Source organism: Prionailurus viverrinus, chromosome F2 (genome assembly GCF_022837055.1).
Source record: "Prionailurus viverrinus isolate Anna chromosome F2, UM_Priviv_1.0, whole genome shotgun sequence".
Taxonomy (NCBI): domain Eukaryota; kingdom Metazoa; phylum Chordata; class Mammalia; order Carnivora; family Felidae; genus Prionailurus; species Prionailurus viverrinus.
In genome coordinates this window covers 33,106,777-33,125,953 of record NC_062578.1, presented here as the reverse complement: position 1 = coordinate 33,125,953, position 19,177 = coordinate 33,106,777, and the positions used below count along the sequence as shown (strand labels likewise).

General features: G+C 36.8%; 1 protein-coding gene across 19 annotated transcripts in view; it reads right to left on the bottom strand.

The window, feature by feature from the left end:
- Window positions 1-19,177, bottom strand: part of RALYL (RALY RNA binding protein like) — a 711,896-nt gene that overhangs the window by 39,367 nt on the left and 653,352 nt on the right. For all 19 annotated transcript variants that reach the window (XR_007148511.1, XM_047842032.1, XM_047842035.1 and 16 more), the window contains one exon: window positions 14,343-14,456. Coding sequence is in view for 18 of the 19 variants with exons in the window: in XM_047842032.1 (XP_047697988.1) it covers window positions 14,343-14,456 (114 nt within the window). In the remaining variant the exon portion in view is untranslated. The remainder of the gene's footprint in view (window positions 1-14,342; window positions 14,457-19,177) is intronic.

Here is a 19,177-nt window from a genome sequence, read left to right as displayed (position 1 = left end):
TACATACAAAAAGGAGACTGTGTGCTCCTCACTGTGAAAGTGTCAGGATAACAACACCAGTTGGCATGGAACAAGAGGGCTGGTAAGATCAGGAATAACTGAAAAACTTGTGGGGTTGAGGCTCCATTTCAGAGGAGGAGAAGAGCTGGTAGGTCCAAAAAGGCTAAAAATAATTACTACAGGCAACTTAAAATGACAAAACCTAAGGTCTTTTTCTTCATTTACTTCCCATATATAGACACAGACTATACATTTCATGATGTTTTTCTATCAACTTGTCAGTTTTGCTTTTTTCCACAGATCAGCATAACTACTGTAGTGATGATGTAAATTCTGCTTTTAAAGCTACACTTTTTATCTTCATATATGTGAGTGTACGGATGAAAGCAAGTAGCTTAAATTCCTTCTTCTCTGATGTCTTATCTACATCACTTTTAGCATAGAAAGTCTTATGAAGACTTTAAAGTGATTATTGTAAAACTTAACCAAAAAGTTTAATTGGGAGAAGATTACCCAAGTCTCTGGATTAAAAGGAAGGCAAATCAGGCAAGAGACACAGACACAGACCACATGCTGAACTTAACTGTTACTGAAAATTGCTAGTTTTTATTCATCTCACCTTCTTTCCACCTATCACTGACCTCTGTAGTTCTTGACCTTTAACCATCTACACATTCATGACCAGCACCAATGTAGAAAACACTGTGATGGGCAGACTAGTTTGAGCACTGAAGTTTTGAATCTCTGCTGTTGATCATATCCCATGCTCTACCTGATAGCCTCTACTATGGCTGACCCTTTGGACAGCACAATGCCTCTGGCAACTCTGGTCTCCATCCTTCAGCCTTTCTCCTTAGAGTGATTTTTGTGTTTATCATTTGACCCCTCCCTTTTTGCCACTCTAGGTTACCACTTGTTCAAAATACCACTGCTGTCATGACCTGGTGCGGATAATTTCAGGAATGAGAGAGGAATGGGCATTTGGGATTGGACAATTATTATCCTATACAGTGAAAAATGTATCATATAACTTTTCCTAAAGCCAGACTTTCTGGATTTTAGGTCATTATGTTTATTCTTTTGTCATAATACACAACTTAGGATTAATATTATTTTGGAAATTCATTTGGCTTGACATATACATTTCTTCTCTAATGATTTTCAGAAGTATTTGTTCTCTGGAAACCCTTGCTTTTAATGTTGAAAGTAATATTCTTATTTTCCCCCTCTGGAAAATTTTTGGCCAAAGAACCACAGAAGATTTTAAGAGAACCCATGTGGGATCAGAACTTAAAGATGCCTAGCCCTCATTTGGCTTTGTGTATCAATTTGTTGCAGTTATGTTTGAAATCCATGCTGACTCTCCTTATCTTCCTAAACTGAATGACATCCCTTCTTCCCTGATAACCAAAGCCCAAATCAAACGTTGTCTTATAGTTAGTCTACTCTTGTCTTATCCTTCTCTCTGTGGTGTTTAAGTTTCTTTAATACTAGAGCTATTGCCTCAAAAGGTCATTGTCACACTCAAAAGGGATAATATAGATGTTTATCTTCTGTAAAGTGAAAAGTGCAATACAAGTCAGTTATCAAGAAATAGTTTGATTTGCTCTGTACCCCTTACTGAATGCCTTGTGTGTAGAAGAGATAATATAAGCTATTAGAAACGATATAGAATTTAAGATCCATAATTCTGTTAATTACTAATCCTATTAACTATAGCTTTCTTCTCTAAAAGATGAGCATGAAAATAGCATCTTTCAGAGAGTTGTTGTATACTCAAATGAGTGTTTTAAAATGTAAAGGCGACACAAACATGTTATCGTAACAGGCTCAAAAATGGTTATTGAGTTGAACCTGTATTATTGCTCTAGGCAAACAGTTTATGTCAAAATCATTCATTACTATTGACCATTAAGCATCTACATTACAAGGACAATTTGGGCTTTGACATGGTCCCTTCGTTTCTGTTTAGACAGACATAATGTTTTAAGTTAGTCTCTGCTTTTTCGTGTATGTTATACAACATACATGCAACTCCTCTGACAGCCAATTTCAAAGGCAATAGTGTTCAATGCAAAAAAAAAAACAACCTAGGACTCATCCTCATTCATCCATTAATTAAGTTGAAGGCTAAATGCATGGAACACATTATCTGGTTTGAGAAAAAAAACTTTAATTACAATGGCAGTCAATTCATAGCAGTTTAACAGAAATACAATCAACCTGTACTTCAGTAATACGTAGTCATCATAGATTTCTGTCATTACCTCATAAGAAATGTTATAATCGATAAACAATGATAGGTTCCAGGAATAAAATCGCACATGAAAGCACATCTTGTTTATTAAACTGTTGGTTCACAGTTTAACAAGCAGTTTTGATCCAGTAATTATTTTGTTGAAGTGGAAACAAAGCAGGTTGTTCTATTTTTTGTGAGTAATTATCTAACTTTATTTCTCCTAGAAATGAGGAGTATTTTTTAGTTTATTCCTGCCTTTATGACATTTTCTTCACCTACATAATTATTTTTTCTGTTTATCACTTTTTCCTTTTTATTGTGAGTGCTGAGCGTATATGTACTATGTATGTGTGTGCACGCCCATTTATGTCTCTACCACTAAAGTTCTTTGGGGAAGAAACATTTTTATTAATTTTTGTAGCCCTGATGGTTCACTCAGAGCCTTACATGCAAATGAAATATCTGCTGAATATATTCATGAATTGTGATGGGACCAAAAAATGAAAATAAATGTGTGGGTGTCAAATTCTTTTCATAGAGTCAGAGTGATTGTTGAATTTGGCACCATGGTTGCAAAAATATGAATCCACAGAGTTTAAAAGAAACATCCTTGTCACATTTTACATGAGAGTCCCATACCATTAAGTCAAATAAAATGCGGGGTCTAAGAGTTTCTTAGAAGATTGTTCCTTTTTACACGATAAGTCTTCAGGAGAAAAAATAAAATGTGAAGTGTGCAAGGACCTATGGGAGGATGGCCACCTTGGAACACTGGCATCTTTTGGAGTCTCTGCTGAATTCTTTAAGTCTGAATGACAGGTTGGCCATAGGATTTTTTTGGTGGGCAGAGTGAATTTTAGATATTTTTTGAAGAATGTATTAAGAGCCAAAAATCTAGCAGCTATATGCCTAAAAGATATCTCTAATATTACATAAATAAGGATTTCAGGAGGAAAAAAAGGTTATGGCTCCAAGTTAGTGAGTGCTTACAAAGTACTGACCTTGCAGCATGCATTAACCACAGGCCTTGAGACATCCTGCAAGGTAGGCCTCTTTATCATTTTCCAGGTGGAGAAAAAAAAGGTGCCTGTGGTCACACAGTTAATAAGTGCAAGTGTTTGAGTTCCCACTTAAGGTTTTCTGTTTCCATAGCCTGGGCTATTTCCTAATATATCTCTAGAAAAAGGCCTAATTTGATAGAGCTTTGAATCTCCTCAGTAACCAGATAATTTCAAATTAAAGAATGAAGAAGTCTGTTTGGTTAGGGGCACATGCTCCAACTAAATAATGGTTATCAAAGGAAAAGAAGTATAAGTGCTAGTTAAGTACTTCTGTTTATGGGAATATGCCTCAGGCTTTAAAAAGCCACGAAAGAAAGGAATTTATATTAAATTTCAATCTTCATATTCAAAACATTTTTTGTATGTCTCATTTCTATTTCATAAGCGATATATGATATAGAAAACAAGTTAGAATTGTTGGGATATATATTCAAAGTATTTTCATTAAATTCAGTTTGCTGCATAGCTATTATATCATTAATATAACTCTGAAAATTGGTTGAGTTGGCAATTAAGTTTTTTGATAGGCTGGCTTAATTGATAGCTAATTACTAGCTAAATTGTACTTAGCAGATGGTTGGAAAGAATGTTGATATAAAACAGTCACATTATTCATTAGAGTCAAGCTAGTATTCTATAACTATTGTTTTCGCATACCAGTATAAGCTGTATTTAAAAAAATTCTATATTACAACACCTGTATATAATAGGAATTTAACTCAAAGATTTCAACGTTTGTTTTTTTTATTTATTTTTGGGACAGAGAGAGACAGAGCATGAACAGGGGAGGGGCAGAGAGAGAGGGAGACACAGAATCGGAAACAGGCTCCAGGCTCTGAGCCATCAGCCCAGAGCCCGACGCGGGGCTCGAACTCACGGACGGTGAGATCGTGACCTGGCTGAAGTCGGACGCTTAACCGACTGCGCCTCCCAGGCGCCCCTTAACTCAAAGATTTCAATAAATGCTTTTTAAAAAGATACAACAGATTATGCATGGTATTACTAATAATGACATAAATGAGCATAAAGAAAGTTTCATAGGATAATTGCTTTCACACTAAAATGTCAGTTATAGAAGTACATTCCTGGAGAAAATGATCTCAAAGTTGTTCTCATTGAGTACCCTGGATTGTTAAAGTCACCACAGACTCAATATAAATAATAAAAAAAAATTGTTTAGGTTTGAAAGAGACAGAGACAGAGTGCAATCCGGGGAGGGTCAGACAGAGAGAGGGAGACACAGAATCTGAAACAGGCTCCAGGCTCTGAGCTGTCAGCACAGAGCCTGACACAGTGCTTGAACTCACAAACTGTGAGATCGTGACCTGAGCTGAAGTCAGATGCTTAACCAACTGAGCGACCGAGGCACCCCCAATATAAATAATTTTTAAAATTACAGATACATTGTGTTTATTTAAACCTCACAATTTTAAGGAATAGATATTAATTTCCCCCATTTTACTTTTTAAAAAATGTTTATTTTTGAGAGAGAGAGAGAGTGTGTGTGTAAGCAGGTGAGGGTCAGAGAGAGAGGGAGACACAGAATCTGAAGCAGGCTCCAGGCTCTGAACTGTCAGCACATAGCCGGACATGGAACTCAAACTCACAAACTGCAAGATCATGACCTGAGCTGAAGTCAGACAGACGCTTAACCAACTGAGCCACCCAGGCACCCAATTTCCCCCATTTTATTTATTTATTTATTAAAAAAATTTTTTTAATGTTTATTTATTTTTGAGAGAGACATACAGAGTGCGAGCGGGGGAGGGTCAGGGAGAGTGGGAGACACAGAATCTGAAGCAGGCTCCAGACTCTGAGCTCTCAGCTCAGAGCCTGATGTGGGGGCTTGAACTCACAAACCGTGAGATGATGACCTGAGTGAAGTCAGATGCTTAACTGAATGAGCCACAAAGGCACCCCAACTCCTATTTTACAAGCTTCAAAATTTATAAATACCAAGTACCACACAACTAGTAAGTTTTGGGATTGGATCTAGTTCTGTTTGATTCTTAAGTATGGGGCCTTATAGATGTCTTGCTAGTGTAAATCTATTTGCCACAAGGAGGAAGAATTAAGGAGGAAGCAAACTAGAAGTGGGGTGACTGGCTACCAGGTAAGGTTTTGGAGGATGAAAATGTTCTAGCTGCTTTGTGGTGATGGTTGTACTGCTCAGTAACATACTAAGAAGTCATTGAATTACACTCTTGGAATGGGTGAGTTTTATGCCTATGCAATAAAGCTGATAAAAAATAAGATGAGTTCATTAGAGCAAGTGAGAGATGAGGGCTTGGGTACAGGCAATAGCACTGGCAAAACAGAGAGAAGAGGTAAAAATATGCTAAGGTAACATTTTGCAACACTGGTTGTAGAAGGAACAGAAAATGTTAATTTGGCAATTTGATTCACAGGACTTATAGAGTGGTGATGTGACAGAGACTGGACATAGAGAGTATATTTAGATAAGAAAGTGGGGAAAAAGATTTCCATTTTGAAAGATGGTGATTGAGTTATTACCAAGGACCTTAATGTACCCCTCAGCTCCCTCCTGACTATAGGCTCCAGACCTCTTTTTTCTTAGAGCATTTACTTTAGAAAACTTGGAATTGTAAAGTTTTTTTTATGCCCCTTTGAGATGTAAATCTTTTGCAACCTAGGCCTGTCTTTCTTAAAACCTAGAAGTCATCCCCTTGAAATGTAATCATCAAGAAAGATAGTCTCTGTGGGAGAGTAGAAGCTTATCTTCCATAACAGTCAATTAGCAAACACAGATGGCCCAGTCATACCAACCAACCTCTGTACTAATGTCCTCTAATACTTTTCCATTAGCTTACTCCAGCGTTTAAAAATTATCCTGCCTTTTGTTTTAGTAGCATTCAATTTCCACCCCCTACTGCACTAGTCTTGACCCCTACTGCAATAGTCTAGAATAAAGTCTTCCTATGCCATGTTTAATAAGTGTCCAGTGCAATTTTCTTTTAGAGTTCCCTGAGGGATAGCCGTTGGAAATTCTCCAGTAAGCAAAGGGAAAGGTTTTGATCCAACTGCTAAAGACAAGTCATTTTCTTTTCACAACTTTAAATTTAGCTTCTTTAAAACACTTAATTTTTGTAGTTAAATATTTCCACAAGACTTGTTATGAAAAATAGCAGTCTTCTGTTCCTACCTGCTCACCATTTTCAGCTCTTTTAAAGGCTTTCAACTCAGCTCATTCTTTTAAATATATGCCCTCATATTTCTAAATACGTGTTTCTGTTGCTGTCTCTTGATCAGTCTTAGGCTCTACCTATTGGTATCATACTTAGGAAGCTGAGGACTCAATTCTCTGTCATACAATCCCCACTTAAGTCCCAGCACTCTAGGGAGTTACACTGTAAATTAGATTAGATCAATGTTCTGTGTTTACTTAATTTTAAGTATGAAAATGCTTTGTGCAGCTAAGTTGTTAGTGTATAACACATAATTTCTCTTTCCTGAACAGTATTATTTTCTTTGGTGTTAAAAAGTGCCTTGAACTTTTCATCTTATTTCGTTTTGTTTAATTCAGTTCCCTGTGTACAGATACCTACTTGTGCCAACTTTAACTAGACCTGTAAATCTTGTTTCAAACCAATTCACTTACCTACCCGTTAGCCATTCTATCAATTTCATCTTGAAAAAGTCTCTCCTGGAGATTTTGAGTTGTTCAGATTTCGATTTCTTTCTGGGTCTGTTGCACAGCTCATATGCTAGACTCTCCTTTACCACCATCCTGTGATTCCCCTTGCTCTTGCCTCGGGATTTCCCTGCTTTGGGAAAGCCACGTTTCTCCTTTCTTGGTTTACCTGCTGGTTTTTGTGAACTACTTCCTCCGGTCCTTTTCAGGCAAAGAGTGAACCGGAGATACATTTTTTGATATTTATATATCTGCAAATGTCTTTAATCTACCCTCAGATTTAATAGTTTGGGCATTAGGTACAGAATTGTAGCTTGTAAATGATCTTTCCTCAGAATTTTTAGAGTATGTTTTCATTGCCTCCTGGTTTTCAGTGTGGCTGTTGAGAAGCCTATTGGTATTCTGATTCCTGTTTCTTTATATGAAAACTGTTTTCTCTCCTTTCCTGTCTCTCTGGAAGATGGTAGGACCTTCTCTTTGCCCTCATGTTCTGAAATATCACAATGAGATGCTTTGATGTGCATCTTTTTTCGTGCATTTTTTCAGGCATTCAGTGGATTCTTTCAACCTGATTAACTAATGTTCTTCAGGTTTTTTCTTAAAAAAATTTTTTTTACATTTATTTATTTTTGAGAGACAGAGCACAAGTGGGGGAGAGGGGCAGAGAGAGGGAGACACAGAATCTGAAGCAGGCTCCAGGCTCTGAGCTGTCAGCACAGAGCCCGACGCGGGGCTCGAACCCACAAACCATGAGATCATGACCTGAGCCAGTCAGATGCTTAACTGACTGCCCCACCCACATGTTCCCTTCAGGTTTTTTTCTAAAAATTTTTTTGATGATCTCCCCTCTTTCTTTCTGTAACCCTATTATTCAGATATTCATCCAGTAATTTTCATATCCTTCCCCTCCTAGTTTCCATATCTATTTTCTTCTTCAATTTTGTCTTCCAATACTGAATTATTTGTGCTATCACATGTTAATTTCTAAAAGCTCTTTTATCTGTCTTCTGAAGACTCATTTTTAGTTTCATGTTCTTATTTCATGAATGCAATATTTTCTCATTCTTTCTGAGTATGTTAATCAGTTTTTTTTTTACTTTTTCTTTTAAAGTTTTATTCTTTCTTCTGCACAATGTTTCATCCAAGTTTTCTTTTTTTCTCCCTTTTTTGATATCTCCTTTTCATGGTAAGTGTTTGCAATTATTGGGTGATGCTTGTCCATTCATTGAACAGTGAGGTATTAAAATATCAAGGGGCAGCTTTGTAAGCAAAGGGATATTGTTTTTGCAGGATGATGTGGTTGACCATTTTCTTGGGTGACGCCTATGCCAGCATCTTTAAATCTTTCTTTTTCCATTCATCAGTTGATGGACATTTAGGCTCTTTCCATAATTTGGCTATTGTTGAGAGTGCTGCTATAAACATTGGGGTACAATGGAGTACTACGTGGCAATGAGAAAGAATGAAATATGGCCCTTTGTAGCAATGTGGATGGAACTGGAGAGTGTTATGCTAAATGAAATAAGCCATACAGAGAAAGACAGATACCATATGTTTTCACTCTTATGTGGATCCTGAGAAACTTGACAGAAACCCATGGGGGAGGGGAAGGAAAAAAAAAGAAAAAAAGATGTTAGAGTGGGAGAGAGCCAAAGCATAAGAGACTGTTAAAAACTGAGAACAAACTGAGGGTTGATGGGGGGTGGGAGGGAGGGGTGGGTGGGTGATGGGTATTGAGGAGGGCGCCTTTTGGGATGAGCACTGGGTGTTGTATGGAAACCAATTTGACAATAAATTTCATATATTGAAAAAAAAAATCTTTCTTTTTAGGATGCTCATCTCCCTAATTAAAACTTCTGGTGTCTTGCCAATAGTCTGGCAGCTGAGGGGGTAGAATGCTTGGAATTTCTACAGTAGTTGCGTAAACTTTCACTTCTCTCCTTGTCTTCAACTGCACTCAAATTTGTTGTTTACCAGCTTTGGGATCTGCTTTTTAGCTATTCTATAGGTAACTTCTCCAGATTTCTAGTGGGTCAGAGACAGTTGGGAATACAGAAATCTGATTCCTTAACAGACTTGCAGCCATGTATATACCTCCTTTTCCAGAGGAACATGATGTCTTTGATTTTCAGCCTTTTGGGATTTCTGTGGTTAAAATTAGACTTAGATTTCTAGGGTATGTATGCTAACTCAGGTACCTTCTCCATCTGTTGTCCAGTTTCTAAAATTTTGTTCCCATTCTCTTTATGCCTAGAGGTTTAAAAAATTTTTTTTAAATTTTTAGAGATTTTTAAAATCTCTAACTCTTCTAGAGATTTTTTAAAAATCCTACCATTTTAATGCAGTTTTAGGAGAGAACAGAGCTCCATTCATGTATTTAATTCAATATCTGTGACCAGAGACATCACCGGTTTAATCCAGTGTGTAAATGCTAGCAGTAAGGTATTCAGAACAGAAATAGCAGTCACGTTACAGGTGGCAGCAGTCACATCATAACTGGAGCAACGTTTTCCATTTGGAGTACCTCAATCTGGGGTTGACAAACCATGCAATTACCAGACAAGAGAGACGACAATGGTGCAAGATGCAAAACCAAATTACATGGGTAGCAGATGAAAAAATTACTGACATCTGTCTAGGGAAAAGAAGGGCTCAAAGATGCCACGACAAAAGTTTGAATGCACCTAAGTGGCACATCTGTGGGCCAATTATGTTGACTCTCTGTTCAAAGGTTGGGAGTGAGAAAATTATAGCTCTTTTAAAATATTTAATTGGCTGTTACATTCACAGTGGGTTGGACACTAAACTTGGTTTCAGGGGGCGTAAAACAGATAACCAGACCAAATGAGAGCAAAAGACCTTTTGGTTTGGTGCAGTAGAAGAACTGACCGTAGGAGTCTGAGACGCTAATATCACTAGGGTCCAAGTAAATGACATTAATGTGTGAACTGGCTAAATAAAAATACTAGCTTACTGAAAAGAGTATGCCATGTGTAAACTGATAGCAGTATTGGAAGATACTAACTTTTCAAAAGCAGTTATATATTTTTATATTTATTTGTAATATTATAATTCTTGGATATTAATTAATTAATAATTAATTTATTTTTAAATGTTTATTTATTTGGAGAGAGAGAGGAAGGGAGGGAGGGAGGAGGGGCAGAGAGAGAGAGTAGAGAGAGAATCCCAATTGGGCTCTGCACTACTCGTGTGGAGCCGATGTGGGGCCTGAACTCACTAACTGTGAGATCATGACCTGAGTGGAGATCAAGAGTGGGATGCTTAACAGACTGAGCCACCCAGGAGCCCCTTGGATATTAATTTATTTTTAAAAATTCTTTTCCTTTTACCAAACATCTGGGCAGGATGAATTTTCCTGTGGGACCTGGTTTGTGGCCTCTCCAATGCTTAGGTCAAACTCTGGCTATTATCATTGGAATTGTCCCAGCACACTGGCTGGCCATGTATCAGGCATACCACTGAGAATAAAGCTGAATTAAATAATGTCTATTTGCCTTTTCACATCAGAGACTTTATACCTGAAGTTTGATTTTTTTTTTTTTTACATATAGGTACCTGTGGATTAATTGTGCCCATTATAGATATCCAGTCTCTAGTTTTCCTTCTCGCTTCTTTTATCCCTTTTGGTCATTTAACATCACTGTGCAAACCACATATAAATTGTGCCATTCATATGTGGCCATTTATATGTGGCTCTTTTAAAAGAATCATCTAGGAATGAGGCACAGTTGTAGGTTAAATTGATATGTGTTATTTGTTGTTTTCAATTATCTACATAGTCACTACATTCCAAAGTTATGTTAATTGAATTATTCAGTAGAAAAGAATAACATATGCATTATGGATTCATACTATTTGTAGCTTAAAAGTTGGGATTTATGTTTGAGGTCATAATCATTCCTCTAGTTTACATCTGAGGGGTTGAGACCTAGAGAAGTTAAATGACTTGCCAGGTTGTGCCTGGTACATACTACATGTTGGAAAGAGTTAGAAAAGGAAGAGAAGACAGGACCATGTGCTTAGGAAGCTTACAATCTCAAAGAAAGAGACAGGATGCCATACAAATATCTACTAGTCACTATATAGAATACAAAATCAAGTAATGATACTTCATTACAATTAATCCTCATAGCTTAGAAATTCACTACAAAGAAGAAAAAAAATGATACTATGACTCGAATACTGTACAATCTCCATGTTGCGTGGTTTTCCCCATCTTTGGTTCATGATCTTCCATTTCCTGTCAGTATTTTATGCTGGAAACTTTCTTTTTTTTTTCTTCAAAAGTTTTGGGTAATATTTATTTTTTATCTTTGAGAGAGAGAGACAAAGCACAAGCGGGGTAGGGGTAGAGAGTGAGGGAGACAGAATCTGAAGCAGGCTCCAGGCTCTGAGCGGTCAGCACAGAGCCCAATGCAGGGCTCGAACCATGAACTGCGAGATCATTGCCTGAGCCCAAGTGGAATGTTTAACTGACTGAGCCACCCAGGCACCCCTATGCTGGATACTTTCATTATCAAATAACTAAGACTGGGAATGGGAGATGTATGAAAGAGTAATAATGAAGAGTAAATGTTAGTTAGCCAGCAGATAATTAGTTTGCAACAGAGTAAGCATTAAAATGAGTGCTCCCTTAAATTTAGTAAGGAGATATGGAGTATTTTTTAAGAATTTTATCATATTTCTTGCCATTTTCTATAATCTAATCTTGAGTCTTTCCTTACAAGGAAAGACTTTTCTTTTCATAAAGAAAATATAGAAAGTAATCACCTTATCTCCATTAAATACAAATGCTGTTCAGGAGACAATTGCTAAGTGAATGAAATTACAAATTAAATAATTCCATTTTCTTCCTAACATGTTAAAGTAAGAAAGACATAAATATCAAAAGACTAAGCCTATCATTTTAAAAATAAATGTCTCATGACTGGGAAAGTTTAAACACGTACAAAAATAAGGTGACAGCCTCTCATGAAAAGAAAATGCAAGCTTTGAATTTTGGCGTTACATTTATAGATGATCTCCCAAGAAGATAAGTGAAAGGTATTATTCATTGCAGGAAACTGGAAGGTATAATATGATAGAATAAGGATCACATTTTTCTCTTTGAGGTGATTTATATTTAAATGAGTTCTCCATAATCCTTTAAACTGAAGTGCAAATTGGTTATCAAAGTCCTTTGCTGTAAGGGTTGTTTTACATAATAACGAATTTCACAAAAGTTCCTCAAAGGGAAATATTGATTTAGGCAACATCACAGGATAGTTCAGTCACAGAAACACTTTACATTACTGCCATAGACAGCATATAAAAAAACTTCCTAAAATCTAAATTTCTCTATTAAGAACTGTAGGCAGTGTTTGTTTGTTTGTTTGGTTTTGTTTTTTTTCAAATAAATGCTCAGTAGTGTGATTACTGGATAATATGGAAGTTCTATTTTTTATCTTTTGAGGACCCTCCATACTGTTTTCCATAGTGGAAAGTTACAATCCTACCCATGGTGCACAAGGGTTCCATTTTCTCCACATCCTCACCAACACTTGTTGTTTCTTGTCTTTTTGATACTAGTCATTCTAACAAGTGTGATGTAATATTACTTTGTGGTCTCGGTTTGCATTTCCCTGGTGATTAGTGATGCTGAGCATCTTTTCATGCACCTGATGGCCATCTGTTTGTCTTCCTTAGAAAAATGTTCACTCAAATCTTTTGCCCATATCTTTTTATAGTGGAAAATATGCTGATAATAGAAATTTTTAATAAAAACAATTCTGTATTATCTATTTTTTCACATTCATATTGATGAAAATCTGCCACATGCTAGGTATATGGCTCATGTTTTTAAAAAAATGGGTTGCGTGAAAACAGCAGGAAATGTTCTTTGCAGTTATATGCTTGTGTTAGTACCAATGCCAAACAGCTCTAATTACTGAGCCTTTACTTTGTGCTAATTACTGTGCCATATAAGTTACATGTGATATTTTATTTGTTTCTCACAGAGTGAGGTGGGGATTATTATCTTCATTCTATAAAGGAGAAGGCCCAGTCACTGGCATGTGAGAATCTGAACCAGAGTTTATATCTCTCATTCATTATGCTATACCACCAACTCACATCTGGCTTCTTTTCATTCTTGAGTCCTATATGGCTCATTGGCAGGAGGTAAAAGCTCTGGTCGTCACCCCAGTGGTACGGTGAATGAATAGGCAGGTTCCTCTTTGCTGTAGCTCAGGGGCTCCAGGGTCCCCACCAGTTCTCATCAATTAAGAGTAATCCAGGTAGCGTCACGTCAGTGAGATCCTGGGACCAGGCCCTGAGTGGAACCTGAGATTGAAACTACAAATGGGAAGGGCACTGGATTCACTCACGAGACCTGGGTTTGAGACCTAGGTCTATCACTCACTAGTTCGGTGACTATGGAAAAATCAATTTACCTCCCTGAATCTTTGTATTTTTGTCTCTGAAATGAGGAGGCTGGATTTGACCCATGGCTTTCAAAACTATATTTTTTATTTTTTAAAAAGTGAAGCTCTTTTAGAATATGAAGCCTTATGTTGAATCCCAATATTTAAAATAGATGCAGGTAGAACAAGGGCTGAATTTAGAGGAAGCAAGAATTCATCTACCTCCCGGGCCTCCTTCTAACCTTCATCTTATCTCCAGGGAGCCTCTGAGGCATGTGAGGCCTTGCAGAACACGATGTGCACTCGCTCATCTCCAACTTTATCCCAGTTCTCATATTCTGTGATTTAAAAAATATCTGTAACCACATGACAAGGGCATTAGAATTGTATTAGAATACAAATAGGGTCAAGGCTGATAATTCAAAGGAGAGGGGAACATTAAGTTATAAGAGATATAATCAAATGACTTGGCCGCGGGTGGTCAGGCACATGCTCTTGATTTTGAGGATCCTGAAACTGGGTACTGAAGTTTTGCAGGGTTGTAGCAACGCAGGAGCTGGGCTTTATGATCACTGTTTTTGAAATCTGTTATATTTCTGCAGTTTGTTTATTTAAATATGAATATTATTTTAGTCTGACAGTGTTATTCCATTAATTGATTTTATTTTCTTAAAGTTGCTTGATATTGAGATATTAACTTGTAATTATGATATAATTATTATTATTACTATCAAAATATTTTTTCTTTTTAAAAAATATGAATTTTAGACAAATTGGTTCATGTTCTCCAAACAGTAAAAACTTAGATTGCATTGTTGCAACTCTTGGCTCAAAGACTTTATTCACGTATCTGTATTAAACTGTTAAACTCAGCCAGTGTCCCCCCGGCCCTGAGCTGTCCCTGTGATTGACAGTGTTTCACTGGTTTAATTCCGACGTGTCTATGGCCACAGATCCTTTTCACTTACCTGCCTCCGCCTTCTGCTGCTTCTCAATTTTCTCCAGGCGCCCTAGCAAGGAGTCAATTTTCGTTTTGATCTGGGTTAATTCTTTCTTGATTGTCTGTAACTCATCTGACTTCACTGGAAAGGGGAAAAGGGAAAGAAAGCAATAGAACGTCAAATGTACCACGACTCATGGAAAACACAAGTCACAGACACCCAGTGTTTTCTCAAGACTATGTCAAATCACATAGGATAGTTTTCAGTCTCATTGGTTTCTTGTTACTTCCAGTGATCCTAGAGTACCAGATGACATTGGGAATTACAGTGATTTTCAGTGACGTGAGCATTTGATATACTAGCATTTCATCTTTTCACTGATAGTTAGGCAAAGGGACAGAGTAACCCAGAAACAGCTTATCAAATAACTAAATGATACTAAACTCAGTTTTGGCAAGTAGTAGAGTTAATCTGCACTGTCAAATGGATTCAGCTTGAAGAATGATAAAATCATGACAGGTATGTTAATACTGCTTTGAGATCTATGTTGTAATACATATTTGAGAGGTCAATGACATTTTTAAATCTAGTTCCCTGGTATTCTATTGAAACCAGGATATAATACTTATCCTCTAAAGAAATGTTAGATGCTAGAGAACTCTAACAGAACTCTTGCCACTTCATCTACTCTTTTTTTTTTTTTTTTAAAGTGAGGTAATGGGTTGTACCTGCCCCCTTTTAAGCCATGGGGCTGGAAGGAAGGAGATTCACTAAAGTTCCCACTGGTATTTAGCATGGTTTCAAAGAAAAACAAGTGGGGGGGCTCTGGGGGGCTCAGTCGGTTAAGCGTCCACTTTAGTTCAGGTCATGATCTCACGGTTAGAGAGTTCAAGCTCTGCGTCAGGCTCTGTGCTGACGGCTCAGAGCCTGGAGTCTGCTTCGGATTCTGTGTGTTCCTCTTTCTCTGCCCCTCCGCTGCTCGTGCTCTGTCTCTCTCTGTCTCTCTCTCAAAAAATAAACATTGAAACAATTTAAAAAAAAACAAAGAAAAACAAGTAGGACTAACACAAGATTGGCAACCTTTCATTTTACCAAGTAAGATGTTAACAACAACAAACATCCTACTATTAACCTAATAATTATTTTGTAAAGAAAGGGCTTAAGAAAAGGACAATCTCCTATGTAAAGGACAATCGTTTCAATAAATATATTTATGTTTATGAAAAATTCATTGCAGCACTGTTCTTATTTTCTCCTTTTTCTGAGAATCATTGGAAAATTTGCCACGAACCCACAAGAACCAGAGTATTAAAGATTTCAAAGCTATCACTACAGAACATCTACATCTGCCTATGAACTTTCAGTAGGTGGGTTTTCAGGTAGCCATGCCTCAGCAAAGATGCTTCAAGATCTGGGGCACAGATCTTGATTTCAGCCTATTAATTCTTCTCTGTCACTTTTGCTTTCAAGTTTATGATGATCTCAGCTTGGATATTTCCGAGAAATTTTGGAAGAAACTGAGTGTTTAGTTTAATTCTTTAGTCTCCAGGAAAAAATTATAATTAATAAAAACTAAATGCAATCTATGCTTGCTTGGAATGGAGATATTTGTCAACTAAGATATATGAGATAATATACATGATAACTTATGCACCAATATACATTAATTGCTCAAAGGAAGAACAGATCATTTCCAATATAAAAATGAGAGAACATTTTCTATTATAAAATCAGACATTTTTTATAAAAAGAAGCTTTTTATTTATGATGTAAAGTAGTTTGCAAAATAAAAACTGCAAGAATCCAGGACCCTGTGGAGTGTTCCTATTATAAAGAACCAAACTGAAAGTAGAACACAGTTTAAAATAGAGAATTGCTCCTTATGTCAATTATTTCAGAGACATCAAAGTACCATTGTGGAACTGCAGCTAAATTTGAAAAACATCATCTGTCACAATTGCAAATTGATTCCACTTTGAAGAATGATTTTTATTTCCTTTGATGGAAGCATGTCATGTAGTTTTACTTAAACCTATCAAATTTAATAGAAAATATTTTATCTTATAGCATTAGATTTCAGTGCAGCAGAAATGGGACTGTGGCTGGAAACTAATAGAATAGATGTTTTAGTAAGTAGAGCCACTTCTCAGCTCAGAAATGCAGTTGACTAATTTTAATTTATTTATCTCCTTAAAAAATAAACAAAAACCCCACCAATGCCCCATTTTTAAGAAACTACATTACAAGCCACTAGAAATCTAGGCTCACCAAGTAGGAACTTACCAGTGTCCAGAGAGTCAAGGCTGGCTTTAAGTCTAGACTCAAGTCTAGCACTGTAGGAACCCCTTTTAAGATCAAAGCCAGTCCATTATAAAAATTGAGTTTAATTAGTCCATGGTATTTAAGCTTAGAGGTAATAAGGATGTAATCTGGACAAGTTCTGTTTGCTTTTTCCTGTCTTTACCAGGAAATGCTGAACACTTCCAGCCTGTGCAAGTTGCCTGGCTTCAATCTTGGAATGGCTGGCAGCAAAGGATCCTCAAGGCCTTGAAAAGCAAGGCTTCAAAATCGTTTTGGCTGCTTCTTGAGCAACTGGGAAAGCTGTTTTCTTATTGCATTTCAGTGCTATCCTTGGAAGAAGTCTGCCACTTACCTGGCCTAGTTGGTTACAGTCCTGTTTCTACCTTTCTTCAGTTGGATTCACAATCTATAGATTGGGTGTGGTTCTGTGCTAATGTGTCGGTTTTAGGATGGATGAGCCTGAGATGAGCCACCTCTATACCTCATGCGATTCCCTCTCAAACTCTTCTCTGCCTTTTTTACTTGGGGGGTGGGGTGGGCATGGGGCTCCTGTTAACTATTTCTCTGCTGCACCGCAGATTACATTAATCCCCTACTCCATCAAAATAGATGCATATTTTACAAGTATAGATTTCTAAACTTAAAAATTTTAAAATCTCTGCAACTTAGGTTTCTGATACTTTTCCAAAAAATAAAAATGAGTTCAGAATTAAGGGTCCAAAGTATTCCAGTTCATTTTCATTTCTTTTCACATCTTTTTCACCCTGTTCATTTTCTGCACACTCTCAATTGGGCTTCTGCCTTCAATTTGCCCAGTCTACTGCATAGTGCCTTCATAGTGATAGTTATAAGTCATAAACCTTTCCTACGGAACACTTCTACAGTGTCCCCATTTCTATAGGAAAAAGGCCAGAAACCCACACACATGTGCACAAACGCTATAAACTGGTATTCAGGGTCTGCTCCAAAGTATATTTCCAGCTATAGATTCCATTTACTCTCAAAGCAAACTCTTCACTTGAACAGATAATCTTAGTGCTTACTCAAATAGTGCATGGGACCAGATAGACTCTAGTTCACCTCTATGTCCCTTTGGGAAGTCACTCGTAATCACTAGGATTCAGGTTCAACATCTGCAATTTCCATTCTCTACTTTAGAGGCTTGTCATAAAAACCTAATGAGGTAATTCATATAAAGCACTTAGCACCATGCCCAGAACATCATCAAGCCCAGTAAATGGTAGTAGCAGAAGATACTATTTCTATGACTATTATTATTATTGTTATTATTATTATTTATATGTTTATCCCAGCAAAGACTCTATCCTGCAAATATATCTATTAAAATCCTATATGCCTTTTAGGGCTTCATTTAAGTCTTGCCTCTCCTGTGGATTCTTCTTTGAGTAATCCTCTGGAGGGTGCATCTCTCGTCTATAATTTATTTAGTGACATCTCATAATTACCGCTAGACACATACTGTGTATTGATTTTTACTTAGTATGTACACTTTTCATATTAAATTGTGAGCTTCTTGAGAGTAAAGGCCTGATTAGACACTGAAGAATTTCAGGAGTCATGCTTTTGAGTATTTTCTGTGTTTTAATAAATTCCTTCTTCTCTTATTGACTGATGAAGCTCCTGATGCATACCATGAGGTCCTGGGCTTTGAAGTCTGTTCTCCATAATTAGAAAATGTATTAACAGGTTGCAGAAGAGATTGTAAATTATGTTAGTACCTACTGAAAACTTTGTCTTTTCATCATTAACCAGAACCATAAAAAATTATTCAGACTGCAGATTAAGAAAATATTTTGATCTCTGACAAGGCAACATTTGAAAAAGAAGAAATTTTAGACAGCTGTTTGAAGAAGACATATTAATGGATTTATCACATCATAGGCTCTCAACAACCAAACTGTCTTGAATGGAGAGAAAGCATCCGATTCCTTCTTTTTCTTCCTTCCTTCCTTCCTTCCTTCCTTCCTTCCTTCTTCCCTCCTTCATTTCCTTCCTTTCTCTTTCTCTATTTCTTTTTTTCCCTTTTCTCTTTCTTTTGCTCTTTTTTCCTTGCATGTTTAAAAGAATTTAACCCAGTGTCTTACACATGGGAAGAAATTAGCAAATTCCAGAAAATTTGTAGGTATGTGTATAAGTAGGTAGGGTCACTGGATGCAATTTCAACCTAAACAACAAATCTTATTTAAAGCTTTGTGTATGTGCCAGACAATAAATTGGAATTGAATGTCTAATGGAGAGATTGCAAGAAGTGCAAGAAGAAAATTAGCGTGGAAACATACTGTTTCTTAATCAGAAGCACTATGATAAAAGAATAAGCACACATAACTTTGGCAACCACACTTTTGCATTCTTCCCTAATTCCACCTTAATTCTTCGAAATCCATAATCCTCATTTTCAAAGATACATTGTATAGACCATAGTGTCTTTATTTTTAGGGAGAGTATTAGATTGTGAGAGTCAGGAGTATTTTTTATTAAGAATAATGCAGAATACTTTTAATCAACTTGCTGTTACGTAACTGTTATGCAAAAGCAACCCA